The sequence below is a fragment of the Gadus morhua genome, chromosome 12, assembly GCF_902167405.1.
Source record: "Gadus morhua chromosome 12, gadMor3.0, whole genome shotgun sequence".
In the NCBI taxonomy this organism is placed as follows: Eukaryota; Metazoa; Chordata; class Actinopteri; order Gadiformes; family Gadidae; genus Gadus; species Gadus morhua.
Genome location: NC_044059.1, coordinates 30,460,233 through 30,485,684, shown reverse-complemented (window position 1 = coordinate 30,485,684; position 25,452 = coordinate 30,460,233). Strand labels below are relative to the sequence as shown.

Genomic DNA, 25,452 nt, shown 5'->3' with positions numbered 1-25,452 from the left:
GGCTCCACTGCGCTCCGAGCTTGGGCACCTTGGTTTCTCGAGTATAAAGTGGATAGGAGCCTGATCCATGCACAGCGTGCGGTAGCTTGATGAAGGAACCCCTAAACAACGCGTCGGCCTACGGCCTGTGACCCCCCCCCCCCTCACCTTGCTGGGGCCGGCCTCCTGGGGCTCGTCGCGCTGCTCCTGTCTCTCCTGCTGCCCCCGGAGCTCCCGCAGCTCCCTGTCCTGGCGGTTCAGCCGGCCCTCATACTGTGACTTCAGGGCGCTGACACGGACCTCCTGCTCCTCCCGCTGCTGCTCCTTCTCCTTCTGCAGCGCGTCCTTGGCGGCTGCGGAGGACAGAGCACCACGGTCAGAGGACGGCAGACACTAGGAGCCTACTGGAGCCAGGACCCGCTCAGAGCCACGAAGGCCATCAGACACAAAGCTCTAGAAGAGCAGCCGTGGCCCCCACTCCAACACCTAGCCTCTAAGAAAGACATGAGTCAGTATCAGTGGGGGGGTTTATCGCTAAGGTGAGAAGGTGTCCCGGGCCCAGCCCAGGCACACCGAGGCCCCCCGGTCCCCACCCATGAGCTGGTGGATCTTCTGCTTGGCGCCGACGAAGGCCTTCCTGGTCTTCTCCTCCTTGTCGGCCATCTGCTGGCGGAGCGTGTCCTCCTGGGAGGCCTTGTCCTGCAGCTCCTGCCTCAGCCGGCCCAGCTCCGCCTGCGTCCTGGAGGCCTGCTCCTGGGCGCCGCGCACCTCCGCCTCCCGCTCGCCCACCGTCTGGAAGACAGAGACACGGGACGACCAGCGCCCGTTAGAGGCAGCGCTCCGCCACAGGGGGAGCCTTCACTGAGTGGGGTCAGTCTGAGCTCCGTGCGCTCCAGTGTTCCTCTACTGGCTGGTTCAGTGAGCCGCTCCCCCCCAGCTCTGACCGGAGCCTGCAGGATGAACACAAAGGAGGCTCACCTTCTTCAGGTGGTCCAGCTGGGCCTCCAGCTCCTTGGTCCGATCGTCAGCCTGCCGCAGGGACTCGGTGAGCCCCTCCAGCTCCTGCTGAGAGGCCTGGCCCTCCTGGGACTGGAGGCCCTCCTGGGACGGGGCCTGGGGTCTGGCTGCGGCCTCCGCCACCATCTGCAGGACGGGGTAGGGTCCAATGAGGAGCTCAGTGAGGCGCGAGCACAGAGCGGGGGGCTTATACCAGTCACTGCTTAGGGTGAGGGACAAAGGTCTGAGCGTTGACTTTGATCAATACTCACCAGGAGCCAAACAACGCCCGGTCCAGAGGCAGGCGCTGGTTTGATACTTAAACACAGAGGCAGTCGAGATGCCAGGACCTTTGGTGCCTTTGACGGCCTGGGGCCCCGGAGACGTTCCTCACCTTGTCGTGCTCGGCCTTGAGGTCTTCGTACTGGGTCTTGTAGCGCCGGCCGATCTTCTTCACCTGGTTGATGGTGCTCGTCCTGCCCTCCAGCTCCTGGAGCTTCTGCGCCAGGTCTCTCTGCAGGCTGTTGACCGTTGTCCCCGCCCTGAGGAGCACCACACACAGGATGAGGACTGGGAAGGATCTGGGAACGTGGAGCCCTAGGTGGGTAAAGTCCCAGCATACTGCTCCGTCCGGTTTAATCTTGGAGTCTGCCAAGTGACTAAATCAATTGGGAATGACCTGAATGATCATTAGAACCACTGCAGAACCTCACCTGGTCACCTCTGCAGAACCTCACCTGGTCACCTCTGCTTTGAGTTTGCCGTTGTCCTCTGTGAGCAGCTGGATGCGTTTGAGGTGCGAGTCCTTCTCGGCGAGCAGCCGCTTGTACTCCTCTGGGTCCGCGTCCTTCTGCTGGCTCACCAGGTGCTGACAGCGGGGAGCGGGCAGGTGGGTATGACAGCAGGTTAAAGGTACAATAGCTCATTGCTACTGCTAGGGGGTGTTCAATCCAAACAACGACCGTTCAGATTCTCCATCGTACCCTCAGAACAACAAGAGGTACTGGAGCCCCTTCCCTTGGGTTAAGGACTTGCTTAGCTTAGCAAGAGCTTGGCTCATTTGTGTGCCAAATTAATTAGCAAAAAACACAGTGTGCATTGCACACTTAAAATTATAGGATTACATTTCTATTGTATTTCTTTTTTGGATCATGATACAAATATGAAGCCCGGTTGCGCGAGTGCTTTGAGCTGGTATAGAATGTGCCTCCAGTAGCAGCATGGACCCGTCTCCATGACGCTCCACACACCTGGGTACGGTTCTTCCAGCGTTTGATCTCCTCTTCCAGGATCTTCTTCTCAGCCTGCAGCATGCCCGTCTTCTCACTCAGCTCCGAGTTGGCCTGCTGTACGGGCATGACGTCCGACTGCAGCTTCTGCAACTGAACCCCAGGGAAGGAGAGACTCAGTGAGACTCATTAATCAGGGCAATATCATGTGTTCCATTCAATGCCAGCATTATGAAATGTAAGGTGTACAAAATGCTGTTCTCAAGCATTGTATCGATTCAGTGAACTCTGTCCTCCTCTTGAGTATGTTCTACTACCACTGAAATACGGATCAGCAACCAGAAGAAGTACAACACTCTGTTGTTAGCCTGGGTACTGTTGTGGTGTTAGTTATGGTAGCTTAGCCTGGCCATTGTTGGGGTACCCTAGCCTGGTTCTGTCTGGGGCACCCTAGCCTGGTTCTGTCTGGGGCTAGTTGGGGTACCCTAGCCTGGTTCTGTCTGGGGCTAGTTGGGGTACCTTAGCCTGGTTCTGTCTGGGGCTAGTTGGGGTACCTTAGCCTGGTTCTGTCTGGGGCTAGTTGGGGTACCTTAGCCTGGTTCTGTCTGGGGCTAGTTGGGGTACCTTAGCCTGGTTCTGTCTGGGGCTAGTTGGGGTACCTTAGCCTGGTTCTGTATGGGGCTAGTTGGGGTACCTTAGCCTGGTTCTGTCTGGGGCTAGTTGGGGTACCTTAGCCTGGTTCTGCTCCAGCTCCTGCTGCATCCGGTCCCTGTCCTCTCTGAGCAGCTTGTTGGACTCCATCAGGACGCTCATCGTCTCCGTCTTCTTCATCAGCTCGTTATGTTGGTCCAGAGTCTTGGCGGTGACCTGGCTCGGAGGGGAGAGGTACGGCCATGAGCGTAGGACAGCCACCCCGCACACAGAGACATCCACACACACTGAGGAGAGCCATGAGCGTAGGACAGCCACCCCGCACACAGAGACATCCACACACACTGAGGAGAGCCATGAGCGTAGGACAGCCACCCCGCACACAGAGACATCCACACACACTGAGGAGAGCCATGAGCGTAGGACAGCCACCCCGCACACAGAGACATCCACACACACTGAGGAGAGCCATGAGCGTAGGACAGCCACCCCGCACACAGAGACATCCACACACACTGAGGAGAGCCGCCAGCGTAGGACAGCCACCCCGCACACAGAGACATCCACACACACTGAGGAGAGCCGCCAGCGTAGGACAGCCACCCCGCACACAGAGACATCCACACACACTGAGGAGAGCCGCCAGCGTAGGACAGCCACCCCGCACACAGAGACATCCACACACACTGAGGAGAGCCGCCAGCGTAGGACAGCCACCCCGCACACAGAGACATCCACACACACACTGAGGAGAGCCATGAGCGTAGGACAGCCACCCCGCACACAGAGACATCCACACACACTGAGGAGAGCCATGAGCGTAGGACAGCCACCCCGCACACAGAGACATCCACACACACTGAGGAGAGCCGCCAGCGTAGGACAGCCACCCCGCACACAGAGACACCCACACACACTGAGGAGAGCCGCGGGCGCCCTCTGCGTCCACCGGTTCCCGGTGCAGCGCTGCGACTGACCTTCGTCTTCTCCCTCTCGGAGTTCAGCGTGTCCTGCGCCTCCTTCAGCTCGCGCTCCAGGTGCGCCACCCTCAGCCGGTGCCTCAGGCTCTCCCCCTGGGCCACCTCGAAGCGAGACTCCGCTATCTCCTTCTCCCGACGCACAAATCTGTGGACAACGGGGCGAGGACGGTTGAGTAGAACACGAATTACACTTCAACACCAGTTGAACTCTACAGCGGGAGATGTGGGCTCTTTACCGGAGGATCTCCAGGACCTGGTCCTGGGACCGGTCCTCCTCTGCCAAGGCCCCGCAGAGCGGGCCCTCGCTGGGGGTGCGCTGCAGGCTGGCGGCCATGGTGCTGCTCAGGGCCTGGACCTGCTGGTGGAGCAGCGTGTTCTGCCGCTGCAGCTCCGCAGAGTGCTGCTCCGCCTTGGACAGCTCCTCCTGGACAGAGCGAGTCAGACGCGATCAGCCGGCGCTCCTCCTTCCCAATCAGACATGAGGAACAGCCCCCTTCAATGCCTGGTAAAGCACACGGAGGAGGCTCACCTTCAGGATGGTCTCCTGCTCCTCCCAGGAGACCCTGGCCTCCAGCAGCTGGGCGCCCACCCTCTGGGAGCGCTCCTCCAGCTGGCTGCGGAGGGCGGAGGCCTGCAGGCCGGCCGCCTTGGCCCCCTGCAGGGCCTCCACGTCCGCCGCGTGCAGCATCATCTCCCGCTCGTACTTATCCTGCGCCTCGGCCACCAGCCGGGCCTGGGGGGGGGGGGGGGGGGGGGGGGGGGGGGTGTTATGAATGACTGAATCCTAACACGATGTGTCCCTCCAGCGCCCTATTGTAGGGGACAGGCCTACAGTAGGGTTGAACTATGTTCAAATCTAAAATATGTTCAAATCTAAAATAATGTACAGATACGTATCCAGCTGTTCTTTTTATATATTTAATAATAATTTTAAAAAAGAAATCGAAAACTCAATTATATTAGTTTGGTGATGGTTTGACGCTAAAATATAAACTCTGATCCAAGTGTGACTGATGGCCCGGCCCTAGCCCGGGGCCCGGCCCTAGCCCGGGGCCCGGCCCTAGCCCGGGGCCCGGCCCTAGCCCGGGGCCGGCCCGTTGCAGTACCTGTTCCTGGCCGTCCAGCAGTGCCTGCTGATGCTGAGCTGCTGCCTCCGCCACCCGCTGCAGCGCCTCCTGGTGGTCAGCCCGGGCACTGCTCAGATGGCTCCTCAGCTCGTTCATCTGAGGAGCAGACACGGGTCAGAACCAGGGTTCAGATCAGAGGAGCAGACACGGGTCAGAACCAGGGTTCAGATCAGAGGAGCAGACACGGGTCAGAACCAGGGTTCAGATCAGAGGAGCAGACACGGGTCAGAACCAGGGTTCAGATCAGAGGAGCAGACACGGGTCAGAACCAGGGTTCAGATCAGAGGAGCAGACACGGGTCAGAACCAGGGTTCAGATCAGAGGAGCAGACACGGGTCAGAACCAGGGTTCAGATCAGAGGAGCAGACACGGGTCAGAACCAGGGTTCAGATCAGAGGAGCAGACACGGGTCAGAACCAGGGTTCAGATCAGAGGAGCAGACACGGGTCAGAACCAGGGTTCAGATCAGAGGAGCAGACACGGGTCAGAACCAGGGTTCAGATCAGAGGAGCAGACACGGGTCAGAACCAGGGTTCAGATCAGAGGAGCAGACACGGGTCAGAACCAGGGTTCAGATCAGAGGAGCAGACACGGGTCAGAACCAGGGTTCAGATCAGAGGAGCAGACACGGGTCAGAACCAGGGTTCAGATCAGAGGAGCAGACACGGGTCAGAACCAGGGTTCAGATCAGAGGAGCAGACACGGGTCAGAACCAGGGTTCAGATCAGAGGAGCAGACACGGGTCAGAACCAGGGTTCAGATCAGAGGAGCAGACACGGGTCAGAACCAGGGTTCAGATCAGAGGAGCAGACACGGGTCAGAACCAGGGTTCAGATCAGAGGAGCAGACACGGGTCAGAACCAGGGTTCAGATCAGAGGAGCAGACACGGGTCAGAACCAGGGTTCAGATCAGAGGAGCAGACACGGGTCAGGACCAGGGTTCAGACGTCAGGCTGGGTACCTGCTCCTCCAGAGAGCTCAGGGCTCTCCGCTTCTCCTCCGCAGCCTCCAGCGTCTCCTTCTCCGCCTGCTCCAGCTTCTGCTGCAGCTGCTGCCGCTGCGTCTCCGCCTCCGTGATGCGAGCCTCGGTGGAGCAGCGCACCTCCTCCGTCACCTACACCCACAGGGGGCAGCACCACACGTCACATACCTGCTCCGTCACCTACACCCACAGGGTGCACCAACACCTACCCCTCACCCATACACGTCACGTTCATGAAAGCAATAGCAACGACAAAACCCCAATACGACTGTTTTGATTATATTATTATTAATTGCAAGACTCCGAACCTACAAAGGCTAACATTATACAATACATTTAATGATTGTTATTACCCAATTTAACCCTGTTAATAGGTGTGGTCCTTAGTGACGCGTGTGCTCAGTATTATAGGTTTGCTGGGGCCCAGATCCTGGGGTAACCCTCTCAACGTGTCCCCCGGGCCCTGGGTGGGGCCCTGGGTGGGGCCCTGGGTGGGGCCCTGGGTGGGGGCTGACCTGCTTCTCCTGGTCCAGGGACTCCTCCAGGCTCTGGGCCATGGTCCGGTATCGCTCCACGCTGCAGCTGGCAGCCCGCAGGCTCACGGCCAGCTCCTCAGCCCGGCCCTCGGCCTGCCGCAGACGGCCCCGCAGCTCCTCGCCTTCCGGCTCCAAGCCGTGGAAGGCTGGGGGGGGGGGGGGGGGCAGGGGTTAGAGAGTACTGAGGACTGGGGGGTCAGGGGTTAGAGAGTACTGAGTACTGGGGGGTCAGGGGTTAGAGAGTACTGAGGACTGAGTACTGGGGGGTCAGGGGTTAGAGAGTACTGAGGACTGGGGGGTCAGGGGTTAGAGAGTACTGAGTACTGGGGGGTCAGGGGTTAGAGAGTACTGAGTACTGGGGGGTCAGGGGTTAGAGAGTACTGAGGACTGGGGGGTCAGGGGTTAGAGAGTACTGAGGACTGGGGGGTCAGGGGTTAGAGAGTACTGAGTACTGGGGGGTCAGGGGTTAGAGAGTACTGAGTACTGGGGGGTCAGGGGTTAGAGAGTACTGAGGACTGAGTACTGGGGGGTCAGGGGTTAGAGAGTACTGAGGACTGAGTACTGGGGGGTCAGGGGTTAGAGAGTACTGAGGACTGAGTACTGGGGGGTCAGGGGTTAGAGAGTACTGAGTACTGGGGGGTCAGGGGTTAGAGAGTACTGAGGACTGAGTACTGGGGGGTCAGGGGTTAGAGAGTACTGAGGACTGGGGGGTCAGGGGTTAGAGAGTACTGAGTACTGGGGGGTCAGGGGTTAGAGAGTACTGAGGACTGGGGGGTCAGGGGTTAGAGAGTACTGAGGACTGGGGGGTCAGGGGTTAGAGAGTACTGAGGACTGAGTACTGGGGGGTCAGGGGTTAGAGAGTACTGAGTACTGGGGGGTCAGGGGTTAGAGAGTACTGAGTACTGGGGGGTCAGGGGTTAGAGAGTACTGAGTACTGGGGGGTCAGGGGTTAGAGAGTACTGAGGACTGGGGGGTCAGGGGTTAGAGAGTACTGAGGACTGGGGGGTCAGGGGTTAGAGAGTACTGAGGACTGGGGGGTCAGGGGTTAGAGAGTACTGAGGACTGGGGGGTCAGGGGTTAGAGAGTACTGAGGACTGGGGGGTCAGGGGTTAGAGAGTACTGAGGACTGGGGGGTCAGGGGTTAGAGAGTACTGAGGACTGGGGGGTCAGGGGTTAGAGAGTACTGAGGACTGAGTACTGGGGGGTCAGGGGTTAGAGAGTACTGAGGACTGAGTACTGGGGGGTCAGGGGTTAGAGAGTACTGAGGACTGAGTACTGGGGGGTCAGGGGTTAGAGAGTACTGAGGACTGAGGACTGGGGGGTCAGGGGTTAGAGAGTACTGAGGACTGAGTACTGGGGGGTCAGGGGTTAGAGAGTAAGCCGCCACACACAGCTGTGGCTCAATGTTATAAACAGTAGTGTGGTTTATTTAAACGAGGCTGCAAAAAAGACAATAAAGGACGTGGATCTGGACTGGGCGTCATGCTGAGAGGGGCTGAGACTGGACGGACACATAGAAGCTCTTTTTACAAGATTTTCCGAGGAAATTCTGTTAAACTTCTGCGCCCCAGTGACCGCAGTAATGGCTGCCAGGGCTCCTCTCACTAGGAGAATAAATCCTGACAGGGACGTCGGATCAACTTGTTTTACTCCCTCGGATTAACACAAATTCACTTTTTATATGCTTATTGCATACGGTTACCAGACATGAACATGCTCACCTTTGGTTCTATTGGCTTGACGTTAACAGTCTTGTAGTTAGACTGTATTAATACAACTGTTTTTATTCTTAATAAAAGGTGCTAGAGTATCTGTCCATAAGATTAGGCTAGGCAGGTATGAGGGTCTGTGTCCTGGTCGCTGCAGCAGCGCCCCCTGCTGGCTGGTCGGCGCTGGTGCTGGGTGAGTACCTCTGAAGGACATGTTGCACGGGGAGCTGAGAGGCAGGCCGCCGCCGCTGCTGCCCTGCTGCATCCGGAGGCCGTTGACCTCCTGCTGGGCGGCCTTCAGCTGCTCCCTGGTCTTCTGCTGCTGGGCTGCCTGCTGCTCCAGCTGCCTCTTGGCCTCCATCAGCTGGGTCTGGGCCCCAGGGGAAGAGACACCCCACTGATTATAGTCCACCATTATGATGGCGGAATCAAGAAGGTGGTGAACCTGGGCCGACACTAGATCCATCTACAATTCCAACAACGACGATACTGAGAACCACACAACTGAACATAGAGAAATGTAGTTTACACCGCAAAAAAAACAAAACAGCAGTGTGTAATGAATGGCTATTTGGTGCTCTTCAGACGGACTCAGTTTGAGTGTTTGAATACCTCTTGGTTTCTGCCGTGCAGGTGACGCTGTTCCACCTCTTGCTCCAGTCTCTTCTGCAGCTGGGAGATCTCCCTCTCCTGCTTCTCCAGCTGGTTGTTCAGACGCTGCCGGCTGTCAGACTCCGCACGCTCTAGAGTGGCCTGGACAACACGCCACCTGGTTAGAGCGGCTCCTGACACAATGCAGAGGAGCAGGAGGCAGTGTGCACGGGGGGAAGGGAGCCCTGAGCCCTGAGGTACCTGGATGGCCTGCAGGTTGGTCAGCAGGTGGGTCTGGCTACGCTGCTGGCCCACAGCTGACTCCTTCTCCTGAGCCAGCTTGGACTCCACCAGCCTCAGCATGTCCCTCTCCTTGCGCAGGTTCTCCGCACGACCCTGAGACAGACGACCACATCCAGGTGAGTGACTGTACTGAGCACACCCTAAGGCTAACCCCGGAGAGCACCCATGCTAACCCCGGAGAGTACCCAGGCTAACCCCGGAGAGCACCCAGGCTAACCCCGGAGAGTACCCAGGCTAACCACTAACCCCAGACAGTACCCAGGCTAACCCCGGACAGTACCCAGGCTAACCCCAGACAGTACCCAGGCTAACCCCGGACGGTACCCAGGCTAAGGCATCATAACTAAGTGGCGTGGACCCCCGCGGGGCTCACCTCGGCCAGGCTGAGCTTCTCCTGAGCTCCCTTCAGCTCCTGGCTCATGGAGTGGACCGTCAACTCGCTCTTCTGAGCGGCTGCAGCTATCTTCTGCTCCTTGGCTCTGAGGGAGGCGATCTCTTTCCTGTAGCCCTCCACGTTGTCCTGGAGCATCTCGTATCTGAGAGACATTATGACAGCTGACTGCACAGGCCTCATTAATAATGAGTTCATCTTGTAATCTGTGTGCCCTTACCTTTTAGAGGCAAACTCCAGCTGAGTGGAGACCTTGGCGTTCTGTGAGCGGAGGTCAGAGAGCTGCTCCTGTAGCTTGTCAGAGTGCTGCGTCAGCACCTTGTCATTCTCCACACGCTCCTTCTTGTAGGTAGCGAACATCTCCTGCCACTGAAGGGGGAGCACAACATCGTAAGTATGGTCTTTGGTACGAGGGCCACAGACACTAACGGGGTCTGTTAGGGTACATCAGTTCATTTAAATGAGTCGTGGAAGGAGCCTGAATGTAAAGAAGCGTTAGGCAACGATATGCTTTAGGGGTTTGAGGCTTCAGACGGGCAGTAAGAGGCTGGACAGCTTTCACCGACCTGACGCAAAGCAGCCTTGGCCTCCACTGCCTCCGTGGAGTCCGTCGCCATGGAGACCAGAGCAGTGGGGGTGGCTGCGGTGGGCGTGGCGGCCGGGGACCGTCGGGGGGTAGAAGTCAGAGAGACCTCTTCGGACGGCGCCCCTGGACGCACCACAGGAGGGGAGGGGTCAGCCAGGTCAGAGGGCTGAGGACATCTGGACCACAGGTTAGGGTTAGGGAAGTGTTTCCATGGGGGAGGGGGTTACCTTGCTGGGGGAAGCTGACCCCGGTGGCCTGAGCCAGGAGCACACGGTACATGTCCCTCTGCCTCACGATGGACTCCGTCAGCTGCATCTGCTGAGTGCGCTGCTCCTTCAGCACCTCCAGCTCGCCCTGGGCCTTCTCCAGGCTCTGGGCCAGCTCCCCACGCCTAGACGAGACAGGGACCATACATCAAACCACTGCAGACCACCCCGGGCGGGAAGCCAGCAACTGAACAGCCGGAATCTGTGATAAAAACAACCTTTAAAACCCAATAGTTGATAGAATGTTTCAGCGGCGGCAGCAGCTTAACTTAAATCAATGAAACCCAGAGTCCATCCAAGCTTACCTGATGCCGACGGCTTCAAACTCCTCCTGCTCCTGGGAGTCGCCCAGCTCCCGGAGGGCCAGCAGGAGGCGCTGGTTCTGCTGCTGCAGCTCCTCCACACTGCGGAAGGTCACCAGGTGCTGGCTGATGACCTCCGAGGTGCTGCTGATGTCCGCCGAGTTCACGTCGTCCTCCTGCAGCACGTTGTTCCCCCGCGCCTCCTCCAGCTCCACAAGCAGCACGCGCACCTGGGGGCACGGCCAGCAGACTGACGGGTTACACACTGAGAACACACCGAGAGAAGACTCAGAGGACCCACCTGGGGGCACGGCCAGAAGTGAGCAGACTGACCGGAGCCCTCAGAGGCTGACCCACTGACTGAGCCTCAGAGGCTGACCCACTGGCTGAGCCTCAGAGGCTGACCCACTGGCTGAGCCTCAGAGGCTGACCCACTGGCCGGAGCCTTCAGAGGCTGACCCACTGGCTGAGCCCTCAGAGGCTGACCCACTGGCTGGAGCCCTCAGAGGCTGACCCACTGACCGGAGCCCTCAGAGGCTGACCCACTGACCGGAGCCCTCAGAGGCTGACCCACTGGCTGAGCCCTCAGAGGCTGACCCACTGACGGGTTACACTACGGCCTAAGAACACACTGAGAGAGAAGACCCAGAGGACCCACCTGATGGGCCGTGTCGACCAGCTGCAGTTCAAAGCGCTGGTTTTCCCGCTCCAGCATAGAGGACCTCTTGTTGGCCTCGTCAGCCTCCTTCTGCAGCCGCTGCACCTCCTGAAACCAACAGCTGTTACTGGGAGCGCCGACACGACGGCAGCACTCGGCTCAATGTTTACATCTGTATGGCCACGTCAAGAGGAAGGAACCAGTGTGCCCAGTAACCCACGCAGGAACAGGCCAGTACAAATACCAGTCACCAGAATGGGATTAGGGCACTCACAAAGGATGAGGAATATGGGTCAAATTATAAAAGGTTAATTAAATGACTGTTTGTACTACCAGTAACAAAAACCTAAGTCCTAAACCAGTCCTAAAGCACTCAACACTCGTCACCTTGACCGCCTGCTCCAGCTTGGCTGACAGGCTGGCCACAGAGTGCTGCATGCGCTCGTGCTCGTCCCTCTGCCTCTTCAGCACCGGGGCTTTGGCCTCCACCTCCTGCACGATGTCGTCCAGGTACGTGTTCACCCGCTTGTTCTCCAGCCGCTCCAGCTGCAGGTGCTCCTGACTCTCCACGAAGGCCGTGTACAACTAGGGGGGAAGGGTACTGATGAAAACACACAGGGATCCATAGATCTGTCAAATCAATATCTGTACCTAAACAAGGAAGACTCAGAAAACTGAATTGGAATATTGGTATAATAACTATAAATAGATTATAGTATATCGACAAAAGATCCAACAAGATGCCAATCGGACTTGCTAGACACCCGTAAACAACCGAAACAACATTGCATTTAGTGGTTCTGCTTGCGGTTTGAGAGCCCACTGTGAATACCTCCGTCAGCTTCATGCCAGGTCTGATCTTGGCTACAGCCGCCGCTGTTGGAGACATGGTGGTGATCTGCTCCGAGAGCAGCGAGGAAGAACCCAGAGGACCTGGAACCACAGCAGTGTCAACATCCCCCTTAGATCAATGCATCAGATACCACTGCAAGAAGAGCCAACTCTAGAACCGAACAGTACGGGGCCTCGACACATGGAACCAAGTGGGACCACAGGTGAGTTCAGCCACTAAGAACAGCAGAGTTGAGGAGTCTGGGACGCTGACCTCGATGTTTGGAGTCTGACAGCAATTCGTTGGCGTTGTCCAGCTCCTTCTCCAGGCTCTGGATCCTCTGCTGAAGCTCCGCCAGCGCCACGTCCCTGGCCTCGTTCATCTCCTGGAGCTTCTGCTCCTGGGCTTGGTTTGCTGACATAAAGAGGGAGCCATGGATTCAAAATAAATGCATGCATAATATGGGCATGTGTAATGCCCCAACATTTAGATTGGTATCAGACACATGACTCAGAACTTTTAAAACACAAACTTTAGTTTTCAGGATGCATAATGTTCTTGGGGCATAGTGGTGACCATTGGTCAGGTAAACATTAAAGAACCAAAGTATAGCGTCTCTGTGAGATGGTGACCGGGGTACGTACCCTCCCCAGCCTCCTTCAGCAGCTTGTGCAGCTCCTCCACGGCACCGCTCAGCTCTTCACTCTTGGTCTCAGCATCTGCTGCCGCCCCCTGCAACCCTAGTAGTTTAGCACCAGCTTCTCTCAATGGAAACACATTGAGAAAGAGGATTTAAAACAACCAGTATATTTCACTGGTCACTTGAGCTGACATTACTCGCCTTGTATAAGTTGGACAGCTTTATGTTGGCATTAAGTTCATTCCTGAACTTTTCTTCAATGCTGGCTTGTTGCTCCTTGACCTGAAACAGAAACAAAACAAACAAATAAGATTCAAATGATTGTTTTTTTTCTTATCCAATTTAACTTATATAACATTTGATCAAATGCTACACAATAACAGATATTTAACTTACTTCTTTCAGTTTGTTGATGAAGTCTTCAACCTGTTTCTGGTATTGTTCATTAGAAGCCTTCAAACTGACTGCTTGGTCTTGGATTCGGGTCAGCTGAAAATCCACCAAAAGAAAAGTTAGAGACCGTTCATAGGGGAGGAGAAATATGTTCAGTGACAGCTTAAAGGAACAGACCTCGTCCTCTTTGTTTTCCAGGCTACATTTGAGTTCCAGGACCTCATTGCCCTTCTGTCGTGAGAGGGACAGCAGCTCCTCACTCTTGGCCTTGAGTTCATCATTCAGCCATGTCGTCTGGGCCTGAAGCAGCTCCTTCTCCTGCTCCATACGCTTCTCCCTGTACTGGAGGGTTCACCAACACAATAAAAACACTTTAATCCAGGTTACAGCGAGGAAATAACCACAAAAAACACCACTTTCAGCAAAAGGCTGAATAAAGAAAAATTACCATTGAAATGAATCCCACCGAAACAATCCATTATTCTACATAATATGACCACCATCTACCAAAAATGATAAACATGTATCTTACAGAGAAGATCATCAGTCAATATTAGGATTACATGATGAACCAATGGCGTTGTGGGTGGCCTACCTTGATGTTGACCTCTGCAGCTTCAAGCTCGTCCACTTTGATCTGCAGACCCATTTTGGAGCTACTGGCTTCCGCCAACTTCTCATTGAGCTGCCGCACGTCATCTAGTGTGAGAGAAATCAATGTCCAACTAAATTAACACACAGGCAGATAAAGATATTAATGGACAGGAAGCAGCGATACGCAGATGTTTCAGCACTGAAGGTACTGAGATTAATATTTAATATTTATATTTCTACTACACTCGGTTTTGGTTAATCATCCTCTATTATCAAAGTTGTGTTCAAACATGGCGATGAGACCCAAAAAAAAATACACACTGAGAAAATAGCAATGTCATAAAAAATACTAAGATATTGCACCAAACTGAACAGATATGATGCACGTTTCTTTTACATCTGTGCATCGTTATTGTGTATTTCAGATATGGTTACCGTTGAAGTTCTCCATGTCCAGGGACCTCCGCTCCAACGATCGCACCAGATCGCGCTTCTCTGCCTCCAGGTCTTCTTTTGATTTTAAAAGAGAAACCTAAAAAAACAAGTCAAATCCTAGATATTTAAAGTTTGTATCTCATGATTGGAAGGTTAACATCATTTGATCGGGGTTATCAATAGTCTTGAAGGTAAACATGCTTCATGTTGTCATTACCTGCTCCTCAGAAGACTTCTGCTGTGCGGCATCATACTCCTTGTTCTTCTCACGGAGACCTTTGAGCTCCACATCTGAGGTGGACGTTTGACATTGAGGTTAGATGTTAGATATATTGTAAACATTACATTATGACCCTTTATAACACTTGTGAACCATCCATTACCGAGCCTCGAGGCGTCCTCTCTCAGCTTCTGGTTCTCTTGGCTCTGGTTCAGAAACTCCTCCTGACATTGTTCCAGGCGTTTCGTTTTATCGAAGAACTGTTGTTCTGTGGGTTGGAAGAGCACAGGTCAATCAACAGCGCTCTATTTGACCAGGCTAAGTGTAACCTTAAGGTTAAGTGTGGATAGAAACTCGTTTGTTTTCGTGACATGTGTGCAGAACACACTGTTAGCTTGGCTAGCTAGTGAGCCGTCTGAATGAATAAAGAGCAGAGCCGCGCCTTACCACTATCAACGCGGAACTGCTCCTGGTGGGACTTCAATGAGTCGATCTCATATTGTTGATCAGAAAGAAACTTCTCGAGTTTATTTTGAACTGCTTTGGGTAGTTTGGTTATTTCGGTTCGCTCCAGCACTCGCAGCAGAGGTGCCGCCATTTTTGCGCTGTGACGTTGAGCTCCCGCGGTGCATTGTGGTAGATGTAGTCTTATGTTTATAATGCTTATGTGTCTAATGCAGTGTATGATAGTCTTTGCCAGTAGAAGCCTCACGCCACAATGTAGTTCGATGCTATGACAATATATTTTACGAAAACGTAAATGGACTATGATAACGATGCACTGAAACTTTGAATATTTACCAATTCATTTAGTTGTTGTTTTTTACATTGTTGCAATGTCTATGCAATTACAGACGATGGCGCTAAAACATTATGTTGATTTTTAAATTACATTTACCTTACTTCACCTTTTTTACCTCAAATTTAAATTGTGTTATTTAGCAGACACTTTTCTAAGCCGCTTGGCTTGTATAAAGTGGGTACGTGTAGTTGAGGAAAAAAAACAACCATTATACAAACTGTAAAATATACGTGTTTGTATCTTGGAGTAGGCCTATTGTCATCGTCGTCTTTGTTTATTGTTTATCGTTATTGACATAAAACGAAATTATTACAAACTAAACATGGACTATATAATCAAATTATAAATTTGTTTATATAGTTTATATAGTAAACCATTACTCCATAATACACTCCTTAGTGAAGTTTCATATCCCTAATTCCTTAGCTTTGTTCCTCATGACACATCAGGCATTGTAAGCATTTCTATCCTGTTTGAACCAGTTTTGGGTGAATAATCACCTTTGAATATCCACAAGACAAAAGATAAGATTAGTGAACTGCAAACTCAAAGTGTTGCTTCAGACAGCAGATTGGCTTCCCGCCTGCAAACCTCAGATCTGCTTTGCAAGCTTCTGAGTTGGAGTCAGTTTCTGTGTGAACGTCGCCTACACTGAATCAAATAGTGACCGGATGCTAAAGGCCATAGACTTTTTTATTTATTGTTTTCATAGATGCTTTACTTAATTCAATTTAAGTAGGCTAAATAAATACTATATTATTTCTACTTTTTCAATGTTTGTAATTGTATTTATTTTCATTGACGCATCAGAATCCGTATGAATTACCATCATCCATTCATGTCCAAATGAGGCTTAAACCAACAGGGCCGATCCCGCAGCGGAAATGTATAGCGTGAGAGACTTCAATGAAATGCTTTGAAGTGATGACTGTAGAGGGGGTGACAGCCACACTGTCATCTGCTACTTAAAAGGATTCGTATTCGGACCTCCTTCTATCTCTGCGGACCTCTCTCTTATCCCTTACATCCTTCTCTCCACCTTCCCAGATTACTCAGCCCTCCCCTTGTTTTGTCGTTACCATGACGGAGACTCTTCTGTAGTTGGAGTCATGATTTCAACATCTTCCTCCATCGAACGATAATGAACGCAATCACTATTTTATTTTATTTTAAGTCTCGTAGCTATGGAATTATAACGTAGAAAATACTCAAAGTATCCAAATGTATTCAAAAAGCCTTTCTGATGAAGCGCTCCACTTTTCACCTTATAGACATCATCATCTAGTGGACAAATGGTCAGTGAGGTAGCATTTCCTGCTATATCCTGCTGCCCATTTTAGGCGTTGTGGAAGAGGGACTCCCCAGCAGGAATCCCTGTGGTTGTGTCACATGGTGTTTCCTCAGATGGCCGTGCTTTATGTGGGGGCAGTAGAGCAGCTAGCCGGAGCGCCTGGTCCTGTCAGCTGTAATTGGTAAAGCAGTGTCAACATTAGAGCCTCACAACAACAACAACACAACACAACGCCATACCGGAGGGGCAGCGCGGTGAGAGGCCGTGGGTCCACTGACACCCTGAGGAATGGGTCTGAGGACCAGAGGCTGGGTACCTAGGGGGGCAGCGTGGTGAGAGGCCGTGGGTCCACTGACACCCTGAGGAATGGGTCTGAGGACCAGAGGCTGGGTACCTAGGGGGGCAGCGTGGTGAGAGGCCGTGGGTCCACTGACACCCTGAGGAATGGGTCTGAGGACCAGAGGCTGGATACCTAGGGAGGCAGCGTGGTGAGAGGCCGTGGGTCCACTGACACCCTGAGGAATGGGTCTGAGGACCAGAGGCTGGGTACCTAGGGGGGCAGCGTGGTGAGAGGCCGTGGGTCCACTGACACCCTGAGGAATGGGTCTGAGGACCAGAGGCTGGGTACCTAGGGGGGCAGCGTGGTGAGAGGCCGTGGGTCCACTGACACCCTGAGGAATGGGTCTGAGGACCAGAGGCTGGGTACCTAGGGGGGCAGCGTGGTGAGAGGCCGTGGGTCCACTGACACCCTGAGGAATGGGTCTGAGGACCAGAGACTGGGTACCTAGATGATGTTGTTGCAGTACACCAGAATAGATTTGACCCAAAATAGTTAAATTAATTTATTCCCCAACTGGTAATACAGTCTGGCAACCAAAGGCCCCCGCTGGCGCGCATGCGGGGGTGTCCTGGTCCTGGTGGGGGCCTGCCGGGGAGGGGGCGTCCTGGTTAGGGCCTGCCGGGGAGGGGGTGTCATGGTCCTGGTGGGGGCCTGCCGGGGAGGGGGCCTCCTGGTGGGGGCCTGCCGGGGAGGGGGTGTCCTGGTGGGGGCCTGCCGGGGAGGGGGCGTCCTGGTCCTGGTGAGGGCCTGCCGGGGAGGGGGCGTCCTGGTGAGGGCCTGCCGGGGAGGGGGCGTCCTGGTCCTGGTGAGGGCCTGCCGGGGAGGGGGCGTCCTGGTCCTGGTGAGGGCCTGCCGGGGAGGGGGCGTCCTGGTCCTGGTGGGGGCCTGCCGGGGAGGGGGCGTCCTGGTCCTGGTGGGGGCCTGCCGGGGAGGGGGTGTCCTGGTGGGGGCCTGCCGGGGAGGGGGCGTCCTGGTCCTGGTGGGGGCCTGCCGGGGAGGGGGTGTCCTGGTGAGGGCCTGCCGGGGAGGGGGTGTCCTGGTGGGGGCCTGCCGGGGAGGGGGAGGCCCGGGACGTGTCAGGACACTTCAGCCAGCAGCCCGCAGCATGCAGAGCTCAGGTGGGAGGTATTCCAGGAGAAAAGGTGATAAATCTTAGACACGCTTGTGCAAAGGCAGGTGATAGTAAGCTTGAGGCAACGCAGGCCAGTGCCCAATGTGGCGTTGAGCCAACACCATAACCACACAGAAATGTGCGATAGGATGTCTCAGCAATTCACTCCGGATGCTGATGCAAATCAGATATGGAATGACTACGATTAATTTCCCCCCGTTAGAATCTACAGAGAGATTATCTCTTTGCAGTGTCTTAGGTAACCTCATTGTTACTCAGCATTTGTTGTCATGGGCAATAAAACAAGATATAAAGTAATGTTTGGATTTTTGATTTTCTGTTAAGAGCCAAAGTGTTGTGGTTTCGACGGCCCTGGACGGAGCCGTGAGGGCCAAGTAGTTCTCCCTGTTGAACTCCTGATTGTGGGGTCAGGTGTGAAGGCGGCACACATCCCCCCCGCCCTCCTCAATCCCATTAGAGGATCAGGCGTGATTCGTCCTCAGCAGATCTCTCACCGGCCGGTCTGTCTTCAAAACAAGTCCTTATATAATGTGTGACGGGTGAAGACCTTTCAAGTTGCCTTCACGCAGGGGGCGATGGCCGGTTCACCTTAAGACGAAAATGATATCATCGTATAGAGGAGAGGTTGGAGTATTTATTCCTATTGATGTTGTGGTTTCCTGTTGCTGTTTGGTCAAAAGTTTGCGTGAGCTCAATTAAAGCCACACAGTTATGTGTGGCTCCTAAGGTTATCAGTTGCGTGTGCATCGATGTTTAGCCTTTATTGGTCTTAGCGCCCTTGAGTCAGTATCTCAAATGGGAGGGAATGTTTGGTTTAAAGCTTTTCAAACCCTTCAAGGGTCACAGAGAAGGCAAGTAAGTAATGGTGTTAGGCTTTTGTTAACTGTTCCGTGAATTGAATTCTAAGCTTATATTATATTTTTTAGCGTTTAGTTAACATCAAAAAAAAAAAAAATATATATATATATATATATATTATGCAACAACAAAAGCAAATCATCAAAATGATTATCATTTTTATTTTGTTATTCTGGTCAACAGCTTTAGTATTTCAATTAGAATTCCATCACAGTGTAGAATTGTACGTTCATCGCATATTGCTCATAAAAAAGAGAGTGACCATCGCTATGATCCATTACAGTGGTTCCCACAACAACAGTGTTTCCTAACCAAGTGCTGTCGTACAGAGAGCCTCATCCACCTCCACACTAGTATACACAGGAAGCATGATGACAGTATTTATAAATGTCCTGGACCAATGGGAGCTCTTCTTCAGATGACGGTTGCAGCGGCTGGTTTAGACACTGATGAGTAGCAGCGAGCTGACGCGTCGGCAGCCACTTACTTCTTTAAACTTTCAGTTTTAATTAATTTCTGCTGATGATGTCTTACATACTTAATGTGTAAGACAGAGTTTATATTCAAATCAAAATTAAATACAGTAGTAAACAACTATTTAACATAAATATATAATTAGAAAAATAAAATGTGTTTAGTTTTTTACTTGAATTGGTTGTGATTTGCATTTGAGCAAACAACTAAATGTGGTCCATAATATGCCGTATAGCTACATTTAGCCAATTCCCTTCAGTCCTCTTTTACCACTGATATTTACATTGCTTCACAATATGGCTGCAAACCAATTTGCATTCAAATACACTCTTGAACACCGTTAAGCTACAGTGAACGTATCGCCTTTTCTATTCACCCTTAAACAAACTGTCCCGACCCCTAACCCTCACACAGTCCTCCTCACTCCACATCGTTGTCCTCACTATCCATCCCAGGCATCTCCTTCTCTGGCAGCAGGCCGTAGCCGTTGAGGAAAGCCTCCACGTCGGTGGCAAAGAACTCCTCGTTGAGGTGCTTGCAGCAGGCCAGGAAGTTCCCCAGCAGCTCTCCGGCCTTGTACACCAGCAGCGTGGGCAGAACGTCGTCGGAGAACCGCTCCCCAGCGCCCGAGGCCACCGCGTCGATCCTGCAGAACTTGACGGTGGGGTACTCGGTGACCAGGCAGTCAAGGCATCCGTTCAGCTCCTCGCACCCTTTGACCCCCGCCTTGTAAATGTGGACCACCACCACCGTGGAATGGTGCTCCTTCTCGATGACCTCCAGGAAAGCCTCACCACTGTCCAACTCGTGCACGCCTTCAAACTTGGGCCCGAAGCTGAGCTTCTCGTGCATCTCCTGCATGCACTGCTTTCGGTACTTCTTCAGACTGGCTTCGTCCTCCTCCTTCAGCAACTCGTACTCCTGGATGCTCATCTGAAAGCACAAGAGCGTTGCTGTAACCCCTGATGCCTGGGAGCCTGCCTGCCTTGATCTGTCTCTTGATGTTTCAACATCATCCCATCATGGGTCCTACCACATGTTTCCCTCTGTACGCCCCAGAGGACGGGATAAGTTGGTAAGCCTGAACGATGGGACCCTGATACCTTGCGGTTGACATTTGATTTGTCGTGAGGCTTCTGTGGAGATGACATCTGTCTGAGGAGTTCCCTCTTGGCGGGCGGCAGGCTCTCCTGGTCCATGCTCTCCAGCTTAAACCTTCTCCAGTCGTTGATCACTCCCTTCGGTCCTGTGGTGGGTCAGAGCACTGGGGTCGGAAGGGGATTGATGCACGCAAACAAGCTCTTTACTGAGATTAGAACAACCATGGCCAACGGGCCATGGACCATGGACAACCAGTGGGCATTGTCCTGACAAGGAGAAGGTTTGACATGATTGGATATTAGGCGACATGTGTTGCTTCTAAAAAAGACAGAAGTTGGAGTGTCAGCTCCAAGTTGTCTCATGGCATAAGGGAGCATCGTAACCAAAGGGCTCACAGGAAACCTCTGAATTAATTAAGTTGGTGAAGATTGCATTACAATGGATATCAATAAGAATCGATCCCTTGTCTGGATGTGCATTCTGCAGCACGGGGAATGACGCACTTGTGTGTTCGTCTTCCATCTTGGCTCAGGGATTACAGTCTTATTCGAGCCCTTAAAGCAGGACTAATTGCACCCAAAGTTATATAAGAGCGGTAGAGAAAGAAGATTAGAGTGTAATTTAGTTTGGCAAAGCTCCAACGATTCTCCCCTCTTTCTGCCACAGAGCTCCTCATTGCTCATTGCTCGCAATTCTCATAATTCAGGCTCTTTGTAAAGTGCAACCCAATGATCACAATGACATCGTAAGTTACCAAAAACGTTCTTCACACCAAACAAGGCACACAAACAGATGAACCAGCGTTCAGGAGCTGGTCTGAGTTGGTTCTGTGCTTACCCGTTTGTGTCACACACTCCTCCATCTCCAGGGCTCTGTCGGACATCTTCTTTTTGTGGTTACCTGTCACGGAAAAATACAACTGTTGAGCTTCTTGGTAGCCAGCAGCCCTCGTTGGGTTACCGCAACTGTAGGGTTAGACTTTTGAAGCTTGTCATTGTGACCACAGTGGCTGGACAATCCTGTGATAATTAATCTAATTAATGTGGTCTTAGAGGATTACAGCCGGATTAGCTTCTCTAGTTTGCTGTTAGCTCTTGAGGGTTAGGGTAACCCTCAAATTGAAAATAAAACAGCCGATGCAAAAACAAATAGCAATTCTCTTTTCTGAACTTTGTCGAATCCTTAAAGAAAATACAATCTAACCAATATTGCATACACATTATTCACTTTACATTATATTAAGTGACCTTTTGTCCATCCTTCCCCAAACATAATTTCTGCCTTGATTCATGTTCATGTCTGATTCTGTGGCAGTGTTAAGGTGAATATACATACATAAGGTTTCAAATGGAATCAAAGGTATTCCTTCTTGAGCGCCAAACCGATTAAGGAGGGCTTTCCTCTACACCCTCTTGGGTGAAAGTAAATGTTGACATACAAGTGTGTATGCATGTGTTCACATAGTTGTTTCTCTCTTTACATCACACAAGGTTTCTAACCCTTTCTCGACAACTAATGGCTAAATTGTCAAATATTTTCTCTACGATACTGTGCCATGGTCTGGGTTGACTAAGAGCCAGACAAGGCCATGACAAAGCGCTTTGAAGATTCTGTGACGTTAATGTCAAAAGCACGTGCTGTTCTAATGTTTTGACCCAAAGCTATACTTTGTGTTGCAAACAAAGTCCAAGTTGACCTCTCCACTACAATGCAGAACAGGGGAGCTGGAAGTGGTTCTTACCTCCTGCGGTCTTACCTGCGTCAGTAGCTCACCTTGGCTCACCGTGCTGGACTCAGATGGACTTCACTCTGGTGTCCACTGCAGGACGGTCTTGTTTTTGTGTGCATGCGTGTGTCTTTTCCAGCCAATGAGCACGACCTAAAGAAGATTTAAATACAAGCATCACGGTTCAGCCAAACAGAAATAGCGTGGGGTTCCTAAGAGGATTTAAGTTAAGAACACAGACCTCCACCTCGTAATGCACACCATTCGGAGAGAGAGATCAAGATAGTGAGAAAGACAGAGAGAAGAAGAATTCCCATGTGTAGAGTTACTGATATTCTTTACAACAATACCAATCCTCTCTGGAATTCAGATTTCTTCCAGGCATTGGGCCCAAGCATGTAATGTGCACAGACACTTTGCCCCAGGTGCCAACATTTTCTGCTTAGTAGAGAAAGAAGACTTTCGAGAAAGAAGACTTTCAATTTCTTTGAAATAAACTGCAGACACACATCTAGTTTAGTCCTTGTGCATGGTTCAATAGTCCATGTTGACCGGCTTTTTAAGTAGAAAGTAAGAAAAGTATACAAAAACTAAAATAGGCCACATTATCTTTGTGACATTTTTAACAATATACTTTGGTGTACAGTTGAAAATAATGCATTATATTTAAATACAATAAATGTCCTCCCCCTTCGCACATTGTATTCTTCTTTCCCCACCTCATTCATTCCTTTTCAGCCAATGATGATTGAGTGATGATTTTCTTTTTCATTTCTTTACTTCTTTATAATTAATGGCTTTACTCCTGCGATCGCCTGTTCATGCAGACAGACTTGGATTGTTTATGTTGAGACATTCATTTAATGGGGATATCTTAAACGGGAGATTACCTCCAGTAGAAGAACTTTATGTCCTAGGAAGGAATGTCAGTTGTATTTCAGGATCAAGCCTCACACCCTGATTTAGTCTGGGTGGGTCTATAGCTGAATCATAGGGTCATCCAATTAGGTGTTAGCGAGTGTGGAGAAAATACATTTAGAATTACTTTACTTTTGTAATTTAATTGTATTATTAGTTATTCTAATTAATCCAGATGAAACCTAACATGGCCCTAGAGAAACCCACGTATTCCAATATTCCATACCTTTATACATGAGTAATATCAGATTTACTTTAGCATGACATTGCACTTTCATCTGAGAAAAACTGATTTCTGAGAACCCATCCATTGGATTATGTGTAACTTCTGTATCTATTCCTGCTCTGTATCTGTTCGTATATACTCAAAGCCCCGTCTGATGCAGTTTACATGAAGTACCTTATGTGACCACTAGAGGTAGTAAGTAAGCTTTCTGCTGTTAATTACCTTTTTATGTTTAGCATGTCAAGCACTTTGGATCAGCTTTAATTAAAACGCCCATTTGATGCTTCCTAAAACTAATTGATAAACAAAAATATAGTTTTTTTTAAATCAACCTCATTGAGGTCACACTCCTGCAAATACATCACGTTAGAACATATGTGTTAGTTTTTAATTGATTTTGACCTTCTGCAATTGTATCAATGTATGATGACGTTTATAATCTGTTATCTCAACTCACAACCGAGGCTTGGGGGCTTTCAGACCCAGGGAGGAAGTCCCTGAGGTCGGAGGAGGGAGGCCTTTAGAGGAAGGCCGTTGCCTCACCTGTCTGCTCCCACGCAAAGCCCCGCATGGCACACCTCCGAGCACTCAGCGGCCAAGCCTTCAGGAGGAATGAGAGGAATGCAATACCAAGCTCCCTTGGAGAGCTTACCCCCCCCCCCCCCCCCCCCCCTTCCATGGGAAGCTTTCAGGTAAGCTAAAGGTCTGGTCATGTATGTCTTTATGTACGTTCTATGTTGCATGCCACGAATACGATAAGGTGATCAATTATGAGATAATCGCCCAGTTCCTATTATCATGGGCGTTGATAATCTCGCTTCAAAACCCTCCAAATAGAGTGCATCTTTCGTCGGGCAGAGGGGAAATTAGTTGCACAACAGTAGTAGCAATGATTCAACACAAAACATGTACAAACAAATCAATGAATATCATCACAAATACCCATCCAATCAGGTTGAACGGACGCACACTAAACAATAAACATGGATAATAGTATTAGAACAATGCGGCGTGCACTCTCAGGGAAGGGAGAGAACAAAGTTTGAGTCCACCCTACAATGGATCATTTGCTCATGTGCAGAGGCGCTGCATCCCATTAGGCATACCAGGCAATTGCCTGGGGCCCCGCAATTGCTTGGGGCCCCGGGCCACTACTAGGGGGCCCCCTAGAGCCAAAAAAATAAAAAAATAAATCGCTCCATACCCCCCCCCCCCCCCCCCGTCAACAATCCTCTGCCTAGGGCCCCCACACTCCCTAGAATCGCCCCTGCTCATGTGTCTCCCAAGATGTAACGCTGATGAGGGGTGGGGAGCTGATATGAAACTAGTTTTCCCAACATCAGGGTCCTGTGAATGTGCCCAACCGATTTCATCCGAATCAAGATGACCAATTAAGCGCGGCAGTTGTGGGATAGTGACTCAGAGGACATGACTAGTTGAAATGATACTGTATGTTACAATGCCACATTTCTAGTATGTCATCATGATGACATCATATAAATCTGAGATCATTGTCTAGTATGCCATGGCATCATACTAGATCACACTAGAATTACAAAGTGACTAAACCATGGTGTGGTTCAATGTGGGGCACACAGGGGCCTCCCACACACAGGGGCCCCCCACACACAGGGGCCTCCCACACACAGGGGCCCCCCACACACAGGGGCCTCCCACACACAGGGGCCCCCCACACAGGGGCCCCCCACACAGGGGCCCCCCACATAGGGGCCCCACACACAGGGGCCCCCCACACAGGGGCCTCCCGTCGGCCATATGCTGGATGACGTCCCCTTACTGGAAAGAAAGGATGTGGGTCATGCTGCAAATACGGCCCCTCAGTACGTCACTGTCCTACTAACATATATAGTAATACTATCACTCCTCTCGTTGGTAATACTAACAGTGTTGATACGTTAAAGAACCATGAGAATACAGGAGTTGGCCGGCAGTGCACAGCCGCACTGGGACCGCTGACGATGTGTTCACTCATCCGTCCAGGATACAGTTTGTTCATACATTGAGTCATGACTTGGTGACGCTGCATTCCTCAGGTACATGAGGAGGGCAGCAGCTCTGTTAGGCCTGCGCTGATTAGACCTCAGTGATGTACTGTCAGACAGGAGGCCTTCCGTAGCATCAACACAGCGCCCCATAGGCCTCCATAGGTCCGAGGCCCTCTAT

General features: G+C 51.8%; 2 protein-coding genes across 7 annotated transcripts in view; both read right to left on the bottom strand.

The window, feature by feature from the left end:
* tprb (translocated promoter region b, nuclear basket protein) overlaps positions 1-15,019 on the bottom strand; it is a 24,459-nt gene extending 9,440 nt beyond the window's left edge. For all 5 annotated transcript variants that reach the window (XM_030372444.1, XM_030372447.1, XM_030372446.1 and 2 more), the window contains exons 1-34: positions 14,848-15,019; positions 14,564-14,668; positions 14,398-14,471; positions 14,181-14,277; positions 13,747-13,850; positions 13,329-13,493; positions 13,155-13,247; positions 12,960-13,040; positions 12,763-12,850; positions 12,392-12,532; positions 12,119-12,219; positions 11,674-11,871; positions 11,287-11,394; positions 10,632-10,858; positions 10,288-10,451; positions 10,041-10,183; positions 9,695-9,843; positions 9,457-9,619; positions 9,042-9,176; positions 8,802-8,942; positions 8,391-8,559; positions 6,460-6,626; positions 5,924-6,076; positions 4,942-5,058; positions 4,365-4,568; positions 4,072-4,259; positions 3,833-3,980; positions 2,934-3,071; positions 2,226-2,357; positions 1,713-1,843; positions 1,370-1,517; positions 958-1,122; positions 573-771; positions 148-332 (exon numbers count right to left, since the gene is read on the bottom strand). In XM_030372444.1, the coding sequence (XP_030228304.1) occupies positions 148-332; positions 573-771; positions 958-1,122; positions 1,370-1,517; positions 1,713-1,843; positions 2,226-2,357; positions 2,934-3,071; positions 3,833-3,980; positions 4,072-4,259; positions 4,365-4,568; positions 4,942-5,058; positions 5,924-6,076; positions 6,460-6,626; positions 8,391-8,559; positions 8,802-8,942; positions 9,042-9,176; positions 9,457-9,619; positions 9,695-9,843; positions 10,041-10,183; positions 10,288-10,451; positions 10,632-10,858; positions 11,287-11,394; positions 11,674-11,871; positions 12,119-12,219; positions 12,392-12,532; positions 12,763-12,850; positions 12,960-13,040; positions 13,155-13,247; positions 13,329-13,493; positions 13,747-13,850; positions 14,181-14,277; positions 14,398-14,471; positions 14,564-14,668; positions 14,848-14,998 (4,872 nt within the window). In that variant the 5' untranslated portion in view covers positions 14,999-15,019. The remainder of the gene's footprint in view (positions 1-147; positions 333-572; positions 772-957; positions 1,123-1,369; positions 1,518-1,712; positions 1,844-2,225; positions 2,358-2,933; positions 3,072-3,832; positions 3,981-4,071; positions 4,260-4,364; positions 4,569-4,941; positions 5,059-5,923; positions 6,077-6,459; positions 6,627-8,390; positions 8,560-8,801; positions 8,943-9,041; positions 9,177-9,456; positions 9,620-9,694; positions 9,844-10,040; positions 10,184-10,287; positions 10,452-10,631; positions 10,859-11,286; positions 11,395-11,673; positions 11,872-12,118; positions 12,220-12,391; positions 12,533-12,762; positions 12,851-12,959; positions 13,041-13,154; positions 13,248-13,328; positions 13,494-13,746; positions 13,851-14,180; positions 14,278-14,397; positions 14,472-14,563; positions 14,669-14,847) is intronic.
* A 3,945-nt stretch (positions 15,020-18,964) lies between these two features.
* On the bottom strand, positions 18,965-22,277 carry pdcb (phosducin b). Of its 2 annotated transcripts, none has more exons than XM_030372676.1 (4): positions 22,155-22,277; positions 21,236-21,298; positions 20,401-20,543; positions 18,965-20,230 (listed from the first exon to the last, which is right to left on the bottom strand). In XM_030372676.1, the coding sequence occupies exons 2-4, from the start codon at positions 21,279-21,281 to the stop codon at positions 19,718-19,720; spliced, it is 702 nt and encodes a 233-aa protein (XP_030228536.1). In that variant the 5' UTR covers positions 21,282-21,298; positions 22,155-22,277; the 3' UTR covers positions 18,965-19,717. The 2 variants fall into 2 exon arrangements, with proteins under 2 accessions (XP_030228536.1, XP_030228537.1); XM_030372677.1 differs by having other exon boundaries at positions 22,140-22,260.
* Between the last annotated feature and the right edge of the window lie 3,175 nt (positions 22,278-25,452).

What these genes read in the sequence shown, in the direction of transcription:
- pdcb (XM_030372676.1), bottom strand. Translation starts at nt 21,281, where the DNA reads ATGTCCGACAGAGCCCTGGAGATGGAGGAGTGTGTGACACAAACGG. An exon ending in GGAGTGTGTGACACAAACGG is followed by an intron (nt 20,544 to 21,235) that starts GTAAGCACAGAA and finishes GACCCACCACAG; the next exon opens with GACCGAAGGGAGTGATCAAC. An exon ending in AATCAAATGTCAACCGCAAG is followed by an intron (nt 20,231 to 20,400) that starts GTATCAGGGTCC and finishes TTGTGCTTTCAG; the next exon opens with ATGAGCATCCAGGAGTACGA.